The sequence below is a fragment of the Leucoraja erinacea genome, chromosome 12 (genome assembly GCF_028641065.1).
Source record: "Leucoraja erinacea ecotype New England chromosome 12, Leri_hhj_1, whole genome shotgun sequence".
NCBI classification, from domain to species: domain Eukaryota; kingdom Metazoa; phylum Chordata; class Chondrichthyes; order Rajiformes; family Rajidae; genus Leucoraja; species Leucoraja erinaceus.
Window position 1 is genome coordinate 13,397,482 of NC_073388.1, and position 14,629 is coordinate 13,412,110.

Below are 14,629 nucleotides of genomic sequence, written 5' to 3' on the forward strand. Positions count from 1 at the left end.
TTATTCCGCATTCAAATAAATAACCAACTGCAAACAATTACAGGATAATTCCTCCTGTGAGCATTTTGTGGGAAATGGCTGGTGTTGAGTGATTGCTGCTGTATTTCTTAAGAGAATAAAACAATTGCATTTCCGAGGCAATTTCGAGAACAATATGTTCTCTTTGATAAACTAACCTTGAGCAGCCTTTATACCATGGGGAGCAGCGGGGCAGAGTATTTTCCCAGTGTGAGCCTTGTGTAGCTGGGAAAGGCAAGCTCCTGGAATTACCCACTTTGTGGCTATCCCTGGTGAGTCCACTATATTCAGGCTGATCCATCATGAGCTGGAGTCAGCAAAACCAACATAAATCTCCTGTTCTGTGCAAGGACCAAGAATTTTATAACTGCTTTTAAATTACTTGATAGCACAAACAAATGAATAATCGAAGTTTGAAATGTTGCTCTACCTCAATTATGACAAAGGGTCTTGTGGCGGCACTGTTTTGCAGCAGTAAAGTTGCTGTCATTACAGTGCCAGAGATCCGGGTTTGATCCTGATTACGGATGGTGTCTGTATGGAGTTTGTACATTCTCCCCGTGACCTCTGTGGGTTTTCTCCGGGAGCCCTGGTTTCCTTCCACACTCCAAAGATGCACTGGGTTTGTAGGTTAATTGGCTGTGGTAAAAATTTAAAGTGTAGGATAGAACAAGTGTACGGGGTGATTGCTGGCTGGCACGGAATTGGTGGGCCGAAGGGCCTGTTTCCGCGCTGTATCTCTAAACCAAGCTAAATCTGTGGATTCTGTGCGATTTCTATTCGAAATGATTTTGAGTAGCTTTATTCAACTTGCTTGTCTTTTTTTGTCAGAGCGAATCTGATTCAGCTTCAGAGATCAGCTTCAACGTTGGATGGCACAGGAAGACTCCGAGTGATGCCAGCCACTCTTCAGATATGGCATCTGTATCTTCGGTATGAATTTATTCACAAGTAGCATACAAAATCTTAGCAAGAAAATTTGTTGGCTGGAAACTGCTTTAATTATTCTAGCATAAGCTGTATGTGCTCCCCTGTACTACAAACATTCAAATTATTTTGTCATGTTGAGTATCCTGTTGATGATTCTGCTAACTCTACTGACTATGATCTTCAGTAAAATAGAGACGCAAAGAAGAGGGGTGGCGCAGTGGCGCAATATAGTTGCTCCCTTACAGTGCCAGAGACCCGGGTTCGATCCTGACTATGGGTGCTGTCTGTACGGAGTTTGCACGTTCTTCTTGTGACCACGTGGGCTATCTCTAGTTGCTCCAGTTTCCTCCCCCAATTCAAAGACGTCCAGATTTGTAGGTTAATTGGCTTTGGTAAGTTGTAAAATTGTCCCTAGTTTGTGTAGGTTAGTATACAGGGTGATTGGTCGCTGCTCGGCGCGGACTCTGTGAGCTGAAAGGCTGATTTCCACGCGGTATCTCTAAAGTCTAAAGGAACTGCAGGTGCTGGAAACTTGAGCAAAACAAAAAGTGCTGGAAGATCTAAGCAGGCCAGGTCACATCTGTGGAGGAATGGACTTGCAGCATTTTGGGTCAGGATCCTTCTGCGATCTGAAGAAGCATCTTGACCTGAAATGTCACCTGTCCATTCCATCACAGAGGCTGCCTGGCCTACTGTTTGTCCTCTCAGCTGTCTATGACGTATATGGTTTGCTACAGATTTTGGTGTTGGAATGCGTTCACAGGTGAGTACACAGTGTTTTGAAAAGACCTTGGTATCAGTTGTTACCGCAGGCTGAAGAATAGTTATTTGTAAGCAGATTTATTTGAACCAGAGTCCTCGGTTACCTGAACTGCCACAGAATGGCACTAGCACAGTAAAGGTACAAACCAGGCTTCAAATTCCAACCTGTGAATTCAATTTAAGGATAAAGAGACCATGTGCACTCTAGTAAAAGACCTTGTTGTTTTGAAAGTCACGAGCCCCATGAAGAGCAAGAGTTAGAAAATGTGCTGCCAGAGGCTGCTGTAAGTGTAGATGGAATGGTAAACCAAGTGAAGTATTTCCATCAGCTTCTAGTTGACTGTTGGAGAGCTTTAGCTCGCCAATTGTGTTTTGTCTGTTACTCCGCAATGTGCAATTGTAATGCCTCATTTAGGCAGCACAGTGGCGCAGCCGTTTGGGCTGCTACCACACATCGACAGAGACATGGAGATCGACATCAAAAGCTGGAGTAGATTTAATGGGAAGGAAAGTTCGAGAAGGGATAAGAGAGTAAGGTCAGGGCCAATTGCGAGCGGTGCGAGAGGGGAGGTGAATACAGAGGACAAAGTGTTGTATATGAATGCGCGAAGTATAAGAAATAAAGTGGACGAGCTTGAGGCTCAGTTAGAAATTGGCAAGTATGATGTTGTGGGAATTAGACAGACATGGCTGCAAGAGAGTCAGGGCTGGGAACTGAATATTCAAGGGCATACCTCCTATCGAAAAGACAGACATGTAGGCAAAGGGGGTGGGATAGCTCTGTTGGTGAGGAATGAAATTCAGTCCCTTGCAAGGGGTAACATTGAAACAGGAGATGTGGAGTCAGCATGTGTAGAACTAAGGAATTGTAAGAGTAAAAAGACCCTAATGGGAGTTATCTACAGGCCCCCAAACACCAGCCTAGGTATAGGGTGCATGTTGAATCAGGAGTTAACATTGGCATACCGTAAAGGTAATGCTACGGTTGTTATGGGAGATTTCAATATGCAGGTAGACTGGGAAAATCAAGTTGGTACTGGACCCCAAGAAATGGAGTTTGTGGAGTGCCTCCATGATGGATTCTTAGAGCAGCTTGTATTTGGAGCCTACCAGGGAGAAGGCAATTCTGGATTTAATGTTATGTAATGAACCGGATTTGATAAAATAACTTGAGGTTAAGGAACCATTAGGAGGTAGTGACCATAATATGGTCAGTTCTGGAATTTTTTGAGGATGTAACTAGGAAAATGGACAAGGGAGAGCCAGTGGATGTAGTGTACCTAGACTTTCAGAAGGCATTTGATAAGGTCCCACATACGAGATTAGTGGGCGAAATTAAGGTAAATGATATTGGGTGTAGAATGCTGACATGGATAGAAAATGTCGTCATAATTTCAAAAACATTAGCAGTATCTCTTTTATTTTGTTGGAAAAAACAATTAGATTATTCGTTAAAGATTCTGTTAGTTACTAAAGAATATTATTTTTGTTTCCAGATAATAGAATCATGCAGTCATACAACGTGGAAACAAGTCTCTCAGCCAACTTGCCCACGCTGAGCAACATGCCCCATCTACACTAGTCCAACCTGGCTGCTTTAGGCTCATATCCCTCTAAACCTGCCCTATCCATAGAAACATAGAAACATAGGAAATAGGTGCAGGAGTAGGCCATTCAGCCCTTTGAGCCTGCACCGCCATTCAATATGATCTTGGCTGATCATCCAACTCAGTATCCTGTACCTGCCACCTCTCCATACCCCCTGATCCCTTTAGCCACAAGGGCCACATCTAACTCCCTCTTAAATATAGCCAATGAACTGGCCTCAACTACCTTCTGTGGCAGAGAGTTCCAGAGATTCACCACTCTCTGTGTGAAAAATGTTTTCCTCATCTCGGTCCTAAAGGATTTCCCCTTTATCCTTAAACTGTGATCCCTTGTTCTGAACTTCCCCAACATCGGGAACAATCTTCCTGCATCTAGCCTGTCCAACCCCCTAAGAATTTTGTAAGTTTCTATAAGATCCCCCCTCAATCTTCCTAAATTCTAGCGAGTACAAGCCGAGTCTATCCAGTCTTTCTTCATATGAAAGTCCTGACATCCCAGGAATCCCATGCACCAGTCTAAATATTTCTGGATAAAAATAAAGTTATTTAAGTTTGCAGTTTGCTTCCCGATGGTAGATTATTTGAGGAGTTTCACTTTTTCGTGGGTCAACTACAGTTAGAATATAACAATGTGATATTTCTGTGTACAAATTCCCTGTATTAACGAGCTCTTGTAACCTTACATGGCCCGGTCCGTACAGTGATATGATGGGTTTGTAGATATAACAGTACATTTAATGTCATTTTCAGGTGAGTGGAAGCATCATGAGCGTTTACAGTGCTGATTTTGGGAGCATTGATGCTCAGGGCTCTGTTCGGTTTGCTCTGGATTACAACGAGAAGAATAAAGTGTTCCAAATCTATGTGAGTCAGTGTAAGGATCTTGCCGTGGTGGATGAGAAGAAGGGTCGGACAGATGCGTAAGTAGACTTTGTCTTTTCCATTGTTCCTCCTCTTCTTTTTTTAAACTCTCCTGCCCGCATCGTGGCAGAGGTGACACCGATAGAGAAACAATCCCATCTCTGATGGCTCAACTTCCCTGCTCTCTGTGTTGTATTTAACGCACCCGTCCAGCATGTATGCTGGATTATTGCATTATTTTGTTTAGTTTTAGAGATACAGTGTGCAAACAAGCCCACCGAGTCCACACCGACCACCCATTCACAGTAGTCCTATGTTATCCCACTTTTCCACTCCCTACACATTAGGGTTAATTTACAGACGCCAATTAACCTACAAATTTGTGTGTCTTTGGGATGAGGGAGGAAACTGGAGAACCCCAAGAAAACCCACGCGGCCACTGAGAAAATTCAAACTGCGCGCAGACAGCACCTGAGGTACCAGGATCGAACTCTGGCCCCTGGTACCTCTACCAGATACGCCTCTTTACTGTATAAGATTATAATGTGAGTCAACAAAGTAAAAAAAAACAAGTGCTTGATCTGCAGAGAAACAGCTTCTTCAGCATAACCATATATGGGCTAACCTTTCCTTTCTCGGAAGAATCTGTCAATCCTAACAGGCAAGAGGCTGTACAATGCTGTAAGAAAAAGTATTGCTGAATTGCTGATTATTGGGGTATAAATATATCTGATTGAACATTACCTCTTTGTGTGGGGGATATAGTGGCTCTATAGTCTGTAGTTTACACTTGTGCTTACGCCAGATTTACACTTGCTGTTCCTCCCTCACTGACATTATTCACATTAGTTCTTTAACTTATGCGAGACAAGGCAAGCATCCTGTGTCAGTTCAGTGCCTCTTGATGTTTGACCACCTCTCTTCAACGAGGGGTTACTTTCCGAAGCTAAAATCACGTGTATCAACATAGTGACGATAAAATGTACAATAAAAGGCACCTGATTGCTTATTATTCATGTGGAATTATATTCTTGCTCTGATTGGTAATGCAAAACAGGTGCTAGTGAATCTGTGATTCATTTTAAAGCTCTATTGCAGTTTTTAATGCCTAAATAATGTTTCAGAACCCTTGTTAAAACTTGTACAAATGCGAGAATCACTGAATATGAATCGATATTTGGAGCTCCTTAAGGCATTATTTAACCTTGTGTGGGGAATAGATAGGGTGAATGCACAGTGTCTTTTACCCAGAGTAGGGGAATCGAGAACCAGAGGACATGGGTTTAAGATGAGAGGTGAAAGGAACTTGAGGGGCAACTCTCACTCAGGGGGTGGTGGGTGTAAGGAATGAGTTGCCAGAGGAGATAGTTGCGGCAAGTACTATAACAGCATTTAAAAGACATTTGGACGGGTACATAGATAAGAAAGGTTTAGAGAGATACAGCTTAGATAGGGTTTCGTGGATGGCATGGACAAGTTGGGCTGAAGGGCCTGTTTCCATGCTGTATAACTCTATGACTCTATTCCCTCTTCTAGCCACTCAAACATTCCTTATTACTGACTAAGACCACTTTACTTGCAAAACTGAGATTGAACGTTAACATTCCAGCTTGTTTGTGCTATCGAGTAAGACATACTCCAAAGACGTACAGGTTTGGAGACTAATTGGCTTGGTACAATTGTAAATTGTCCCCAGTGTGTGTAGGATAGTGTTGGTGTGGGTGGACCGCTGGTTGGCGTGGACTCGGTGGGCCGAAGTGCTATATCTCTAAAGCAAACAAAAAAACTCCCACTAATGTTGAGAGGATGTAGAGGAAATAGCAAGATAAGTGATAGCATTCGAATTGTTTGAAATGCTAGACTTTATTATTGATTTTGCAACTGAAGGATGTTGTTTTTGGCTAATTACAGGTATGTAAAGACCTACTTGCTTCCAGATAAGGCACGCATGGGCAAGAGGAAGACTTCTGTCAAGAAGAGAAACACTAGTCCTTTCTACAATGAAATATTGAAGGTATAATGATGGGATATTTCTATCCACACTGAGACAGCAACTTGCTAGAAACCTTGTATTGGAAGTGCAGAATGTACCAGCAAGCAATTGCGGGGACTGGTTTACCAAGAGAGGACACAAAATGCTGGAGTAACCCAGCGGGTCTGGCAGCATCCCTGGAGAACATTGATAGGTGACGTTTCAGGTCTCGAGCCTCCTTCAGATTGCACTTGCCAGGCAAAAGATTCTTAAGGGATTGGACAGGCTAGATGTAGGAAAAATGTTCCCGATGTTGGGGGAGTCCAGAACCAGGGGTCACACTTTAAGAATGAGGGGTAGGCCATTTAGGACTGAGATGAGGGAAAATCTTTTTCACCCAGAGAGTTGTGAATATGTGGAATTATCTGCCACAGAAGGCAGTAGAGGCCAATTCACTGGATGTATTCATGAGAGAGTTAGATATAGCTCTTAGGGCTAAAGAAAACAAGGGATATGGGGAAAAAGCAGGAACAGGGTACTGGGAACAGGGATTCTGGATAATCAGCCATGATCATATTGAATGGTGGTACTGGCTTAAAGGGCTGAATGGCCTACTCCTGGACCTACAGTCATTTCTATGTTTCTATGCCACATCCCGCACCAACCTCTTTTCTCAGCTTTCTTCCCCCCTACTACAATAAATCTGATGAAAGGTCCCAACTTGAATCATCGCCTATCCATGTCTTTCAAAGATGCTGCCTGTCCCTTTGAATTACTCCAGCAGTTTGTGTCTTTTTTCACATCTTTGGGTTGTTCCAGTGTTTCCACAATTAATCACTTTTCATATCTGGTCCCTGTTTGTAGGCAAGTGTTGTCTTCCAGATTCTACATAGAGCATTGGAATTAATATCTGTCTGAAGAAGGGTCTCTACCCAAAACATCACCCATTCCTTCTCTCCAGAGATGCTGCCTGGCCTGAGTTATAGCCCTGTCCCACGGTACGATTTCATTCCAAGAGTTCTCCCGAGTTTGCCCTGATTCGAACTCGGAGATTTACGGTAATGGCCACTCGTCGATACTCGGGACTCTCGTGGACATTTTTCATCATGTTGAAAAATCTTCACGAGTCTTCCCGTGCTTACCTGCCGTTAGCGAGTCTTCCCAAGTACCTGCCATTAGCGCTAAGAGACGTCCCCGAGCTCTGACGTACCGGCTACATTCATTCTCCGTGCTTACCACGAGTTTGATTTTTTTTTAACTCGGGAGAGCTCTTGGAATGAACTCGTACCATGGGACAGGGCTTTAACTCCAGCTTTTTGTGCCTGTCTTACTATCTAGTTAATTTGGTGCCTGGTCTTATCTACTTAAGGGACGTCTAATGGCCAATTCACAGATGAAGAGGAAATGCTTTAATTTACCACAATAGTAACCAACTAGGTGAATAATTAAGTTTTTATACAATTTATTTATTTCCCAACAGTATAAAATCGAGAAGAGCGTTCTCCTGATCCAAACACTTAATTTGTCCATCTGGCATAACGACACATTGGGCCGGAATAGTTTTCTGGGAGAGGTGGATCTGGATTTAGCCAGCTGGGACTGGAGTAATCGGGATCTAAACTGGTATCTTCTAAAATCGAGGGTAAGTAACATAAAATATTGCAATTCTACCTGTAAATTCATGGTCCATCTGCGTGCGGCTGCAGTTTAGTCAAAATGGGGGTGCAAGCAACAACGATGGTGAGAGCAATATGGTCCATGTGCTTAAAGATTATAGAGATTAAGTCAAACAAAGGCAAGTTGAGTTTGTTGCCGATGCACAACGATGCTGTTTGGTTTAATTAATATTTTTGCCACGTGTACCGAGGTACAGTGAAAAGCTTTTTTGTTGCGTATCCAGTCAGCGGAAAAACAACACATGATTACAAATGAGCCATCCACCATGTACAGGTACAGGATAAAGGGAATAACGTTGAGTCACTTTAGAGCAAGGTAAAGTCCGATTAAAGATAGTCCGAGGGTCTCCAATGAGGTAGATGATAGTTCAGGACCACTCACTAGGTAGTGATAGATGGTTTAGTTGCCAGATAACACCTGGGAAGAAACTGTTCCTGACAGCAACATAGACTTATCAAACACACAAAAATATAGATTACATATAAAATTTAGTAAATCCAAATTGATTAGTAGGGGTGTCAGTGGTTATGGGGAGAAGGCAAGAGAATGGGGTTGAGAGGGAAATATAGATCAGCCACGATTGAATGGTGGTGTAGACTTGATGGGCCGAATGGCCTAATTCTGTCCTATAATATATGAACTTCTGAGAAGTTGCCATGTATTGCATAATTGCAGCAACGAATAAAAGCCGCAAAGCTTTTTCTAAACTTAATCTTTAATGTTTTCATTAAATGTGCATGTAATGCTGCACCAAATAAGAATATAAATGTTCTTTTCCCAGTGCAAATGACAATAAAAGCTCTTGGATTTACTGTAAATTCTTACCACATCAGAGAAATGCTAAGGCGTTGAAGAGATTGTGCAAGGGGTGAACTTGAACGATGAGGGGCATTAGCTATGAGGACAGACTGGGGAACCTGGGGTTCTGATTCTGAAACAAAGTAAGGTGAGACATGAGACACAAGGAACAGCAGATGTTGGAATCTTGAGTGAAACACAAGTGTTGGAGTAACTCAGCCAGTTGGGCAGCATTTCTGGAGGACATGGGATAGGTGGCACATTGGGCTTGGACACTTCTTCAGAGTCTCAGAATATGTCTAGACCTGAAACTCAGGTTGGCAAATCAGTGGAATTCATTGCCACAGACGGCTGTGGAGGCCAAGTCAATGGATAGTTTTAATGCGGAGATTGACAGATTCTTGATCAGTAAGGGTGTCGGGGGTTATGGGCTGAAGGCAGGAGAATGGGGTTGAGAGGGGAAGATAGATCGGCCATGATCAAACGGCAGAGTAGACTTGATGGGCCGAATGGCCTCATTCTGCTCCTAGAACTTATGAACTTATGAGACATTGCTTATGCATGGCCTCCAGAGATCCTGCCTGACCAGCTGAGTTGTTCTGGCACTTAATTTGAGACGGGATCCAATAAAATATTTAAAATCATGTGAGCAACGATACAGACTATCTGTGTCCTATTGTGTGAAACTCAAGTCCTGTACTCAAGTCTTGTGCTACGCAGCTAGCTCCAGTGCTCACTACATTATTCAACCTCTCCCTGGACAAGTCCGTGGTCCCTGCCTGCTTCAAAAAACCCATCATTGTACCGGTACCATAAAATGCCTCCCCAGCCTGTCTGAATGACTACCGTCCGGTGGCCCTTACCTCGGTAGTCATGAAATGCTTTGAGAGGCTGGTGAAGAAACACATCTGCGTCTTCCTCCCTCGGAACATGGACCCATTGCAGTTCGCATACCGTCCGAACAGGTCCACGGACGATGCGGTCTCCCAGGTCTTGCACACCACTCTCTCCCATCTGGACAGCCAGAAGGGGGTTACGTGAGGATGCTGTTCACAGACTACAGTTCAGCCTTCAACACGATGGTCCCCACCAGACTGGCCGGGAAGCTACTGGAATTGGGGCTCAACACCTCCCTGTGTGCCTGGGTCCTGGACTTTCTCACCGCCAGGCCCCAGGTAGTCAAGATGGGAGGGAATACATCGAATTCCCTCACCCTGAGCACAGGATCGCCCCAGGGTTGCGTCCTCAGCCCCCTATTGTACTCCCTGTACACACATGACTGTGTGGCTAGGTTCAGCTCCAACTCAATAATTAAGTTTGCTGATGACACTGTGGTGGTGGGCCTGATCTCAGACAACAACGAGAAGGCCTACCGGGAGGAGGTGGCTGATCTAGCACTCTGGTGCCAGGATAACAGCCTCCTCTTGAACATCAAAAAACGAAGGAGCTGATCATGGACTTTAGGAGGGCACATCATCAGAGGACGTACACTCCATTGAGGATAAATGGGGATCCCGTGGATAGGGTGAACTGTTTTAAAATATCTGGGAGTCCACATCTCCGAGGATATGACATGGGCATCACACGCCTCAGCACTCGTGAGTAAGGCAAGGCAGCGCCTTTACCACCTCAGGCAATTGAGGAAATTCAGAGTGTCTCCGAGGATCCTCCAGTGCTTCTACGCAGCGGCGGTGGAAAGCATCTTGTCCGGGAACATTACCATCTGGTTTGGGAATTGCTCTGCCAAGGACAAGAAGGCTCTGCAGAGAGTAGTGCGTTCGGCCGAACGCACTATGGGAACTTCACTTGCCCCCCTGCAGGAACTATACATCAGGAGGTGCAACTCCAGAGCCAACGATATCATGAGAGACCCCGTCCACCCCTGCAATGGACTGTTCCAGCTGCTACGGTCAGGCAAATGCCATGCAGTGAGAACGGAGAGGTTGAGAAGCAGTTTCTTCCCAGAGGCCATTCGGACTGTAAACGCCTATCTCACCAGGGACTAACTCTACTGAACGTTTTTCCTTCCATTATTTATTATGTGAAAGAATATATGTGTTATGTTTGTGTTTATAGTTTGTTTGGTTGTTTGTCTTTTGCACAAAAGTCCGCGAGCATTGCCACTTTCATTTCACTACACATCTCGTATGTGTATGTGACATATAAACTTGACTTGACTTGACTTGAACCATAGAATAAAAGGGAGACAAAAATGCTGGAGAAACTCAGCGGGTGAGACAGCATCTATGGAGCGAAGGAATAGGTGATGTTTCGGGTCGAGACCCTCATTCAGACCATTCCTTCGCTCCATAGATGCTGCCTCACCCTCCGAGTTCCTCCAGCATTTTTTTCTACCTTCGATTTTTCCAGCATCTGCAGTTCCTTCTTAACCATAGAATAAAGGTGATTGGCAAGAGAAAAAACAACATAAGGATAAACTTTTGCACAGCAAGTGACTAGGCTCTGGAATGTACTGCTAACAGAGTAGTAAAGCAAGACTCAATAGTAGCATTGAAAGGGGAAATGAAAAGAGAGAATTTGCGGGCAGTGGCACGGTCTTATGCAGACTAAATAAAATGTTGATGAGGTTGGGGATTTTGTCAACAGATACCATAATGTCTTGTGTTACATGAAATGAAAATTAATTGTGTTCTAACTTTTGGATATTACCTCCATTTCCCAAGTGAGGAACGACTTGACTGAGCTAATTATTGACCATTTTTTCAAACTGTCTTTTGCAGATTCCGGCAGTGGGAGACGGAGTGGACCACAGGGGAGAAATAAACCTCGCTATCAAGTACATCCCAGTTGGCACCCTCGGTAAACATAAACCTGAATGAATTTTCTTTTACTCAACCGCGTCAATTCCACATTATCCAGCTGACTCACTATTGTCTTTTGTTATCATATTTTCCACCTGTAATCTTTCATCCCCGTTTTACCAAGAAATCTCTCTGTTCTGGCTTCCTATTGCCCACAAGAAGCTTTCCCACCTTTTCTGCAAACATGACTCACACCCAATGATTGTTCTTGACTTGCAGGCCAGGTGTGCAGATGCAGAAAAGAACAGCACAGTGTAGCTAAACATAGGCTAAAGGGGCTGTCCCACTTGGGTGACCTAGTTGGCAAGTTTAGAAGAGTTTAGGAGAGTTTGAAAAAATGTTATGCTGAAGACCTCCATCAACTACGTAGAAGACCTCCTTTGACCTCCTTCGACTATGTTGAAGACTAGCTTCGACTAGCTACGACTAACTCCGGGAAAATCGGACACCGAATAGTGGAGAGTGAAGAGACCTCCTTCGACCTCCCTTTGACCATGATGAAGACTATCCACGACTACCTTCGACTACCCTCGATTACCTACGACTAACATGCCTACCTACTACAACTAAACCTACGAGTAAAAAAAGTATCAATTTTTTCCATGGCCACCTTTTTTACTTGCGGGCATTTTTCAACATGTTGAAAAATACGCCGCGACCTAGCGACACGGGGACCACTATCAAGCATGAAGGAGAGTTACGAAGACCTCCTACGACCTTGTGTCGACCATGCTGCGAGTGTGAGTCGAGGGAAAACTCGCCAGAACTCGCGGATTAGGTTGCCCAAGTTTTGCACCCTTTTCCCAGTCTCTTAGTACGAGAATTTCCCGTGGGAAATTCACCCCTCGTGTTCCAGTTAGAATTAGAAATGTGGTTCATAGAAACATAAAACTTGGTTCTTGCATAAAACTTCTACACATCCTGTACTTACCCCCCTTCCTATCCATCCTGTACTTCATCTCCATTCATCCTGCACGGATCCGCCCATTCATCCCATACTGACCCACCCTCCATTTACCCTGCACCGATCCTCACCATCCATCATGTACTGATCCCCTCATTCATCCTATACTGATTCCCCCATTCATCCTATACTGATTCCTCCATTCATCCTATACTGATTCCCCCATTCATCCTATACTGATTCCCCCATTCATCCTATACTGATTTTTTTCCCATTCATCCTATACTGATCCCCCCATTCATCCTATACTGATTCCCCCAATCATCCTATACTGAACCCCCCATTCATCCTATACTGATTCCCCCATTCATCCTATACTGATTCTCCCATTCATCCTATACTGATCCCCCTTTCATCTTTTACTGATCCCCCATTCGTCTTTTACTGATATCCCATTCATCTTTTACTGATCCCTCCCATTCACCCTGTACTGAACCCCCCATTCATCCTGCACAGACCCTCCGATCCACACTGTACTGACCCTCCCCTGCCCATTCATCCTGTACTGATCCCTCCACCCCCCCCATCTATCCTGTACTGATCCCCCATTAAAAAAGAATGGGGGGAACAGTCTGAAGAAGGGTCTCGATAACGTTAATTCTGAAGTGGAAATGATGGAAACAGCGTTTATCAATAATTATTTTTAAATGTGGTGCGTACAAACTGGGTATCGTATTGCTGTTCACAACACGTACATCGAATCTGAATGTCCGGTAATGTGGCATTTTGACACCTTTAAACATATTACCAAAAGAACATTTGCTGCATTTATGTCCTTTGGCCATCTCTTGTCAGTTAGTGTAATGTTTAACCTGTCAGATGGGTATAGTCTGTCTCGACAGCTATTATCATAAAATGCCTTTAGAAATTTCCTTGCAACCTGTATATTTTGTTGTGGATAAATTATGTGGTAAGCGAGAGTGTTTCTGTGCCAATAGCAATAACGACCCATGCTATGGCCATGTCTTGGTAATTTTCAGTCCTTCACAGAAACCTGCTTGCATCAATCTGTAGTGTGCATGGTTAAGCATATATGTTACCATGGTCCAGGATTTATTGACACAGGTTGATCATACGCTGAATAATCCAACCACGTTTTTGTTTGGAAGTGGAAAGAACTAATAGAAATTGTATTAATTACAATGTGTAAAAAGAGTTGAGATACTGTATTATAATTTTGCTGCATGTCATTGTGGTATATAATCATGTCTTGATTGGTGAATATGTTTATTTTGTCACTTTATTTGAAGCAAAAATAATATGTGAATGCTTCATTGAGCATAATTCCGGCTGGTAACTACGCACTTCGTCCGAGCACATTATTGCACGCGTCATGCAAACCGTCTTAAATGACCACCTAAACTGTCATTTGGCAATCTAAAAAGCTGCCTAGGTTGCCCGGCTGGCAACAGGGGAAAAAAATTAAGTGAGAGCCCTGAGTGTCAGGGCTGCCAACATTGGGTGAGAGTTGGGAGTGAGAAATTACGAGAGACCAATCAATATATATATTTAAGCAATAATATTCTATTTAATGTTGTCCCCCCTCCCATGGCCTTCCCATGGTACGGAGCTTTTGCATTTTTCAGCTTGAAATTGTGCAATCTGGTGCATACTTTTGGTGCGAGTCTTTTAATTTACATTTGAATGCAATATTTATGCTTTAAATTGGATTAGCTATGAATAAAGTTTGGCTAATTTACATTCCTAATTACATTCCACAGTTGAGCCCAGGCTCTGATCAACAGGTGCAGCACATGAATGATCTTAGTGTATTCATGTATGGAAATCAGATTATAATCAAGCACTTGGCCCTTGTTGACCAACCTGGGTCCCACTGCGCACCTGGTACTAGTCCTGACCCTGACTCCAGTTGCATACCTTCTCTCATTCCTGATCCTGAGTCCAGCCATGCACCTGGCCCCCTATTCTACCCTGATCATAGCTGCTTACCTGCTTAGGTTTCCTGTGCTGGACGCTCCCATTGTCCCAGCTTTGACTGCACATCTAGTACTATTCCAGACCTTGACTCTGGATGCACACTTGGCCTTGCTCCTAGCCCCTCTCCACTGACAATATATCTGGCCCACACATAAAGCCCCATATCTGACCCCCTGGACTTAACCTGTTACATTCAAGTACACAGGTACTTATCTAATGCGGGAATCTTTTGTGGGGCACTTCACAGACAAAATTTGCTACATCCATTAGGTTCCTTGTT

At 43.8% G+C, this 14,629-nt stretch overlaps 1 protein-coding gene across 1 annotated transcript in view; it reads left to right on the forward strand.

The window, feature by feature from the left end:
• LOC129702075 (synaptotagmin-like protein 2) overlaps nt 1–14,629 on the forward strand; it is a 29,248-nt gene that overhangs the window by 3,499 nt on the left and 11,120 nt on the right. Inside the window, exons 3-7 of the mRNA XM_055643619.1 lie at nt 850–951; nt 4,068–4,237; nt 6,090–6,192; nt 7,631–7,792; nt 11,367–11,445. Of these exons, the coding sequence (XP_055499594.1) occupies nt 850–951; nt 4,068–4,237; nt 6,090–6,192; nt 7,631–7,792; nt 11,367–11,445 (616 nt within the window). The remainder of the gene's footprint in view (nt 1–849; nt 952–4,067; nt 4,238–6,089; nt 6,193–7,630; nt 7,793–11,366; nt 11,446–14,629) is intronic.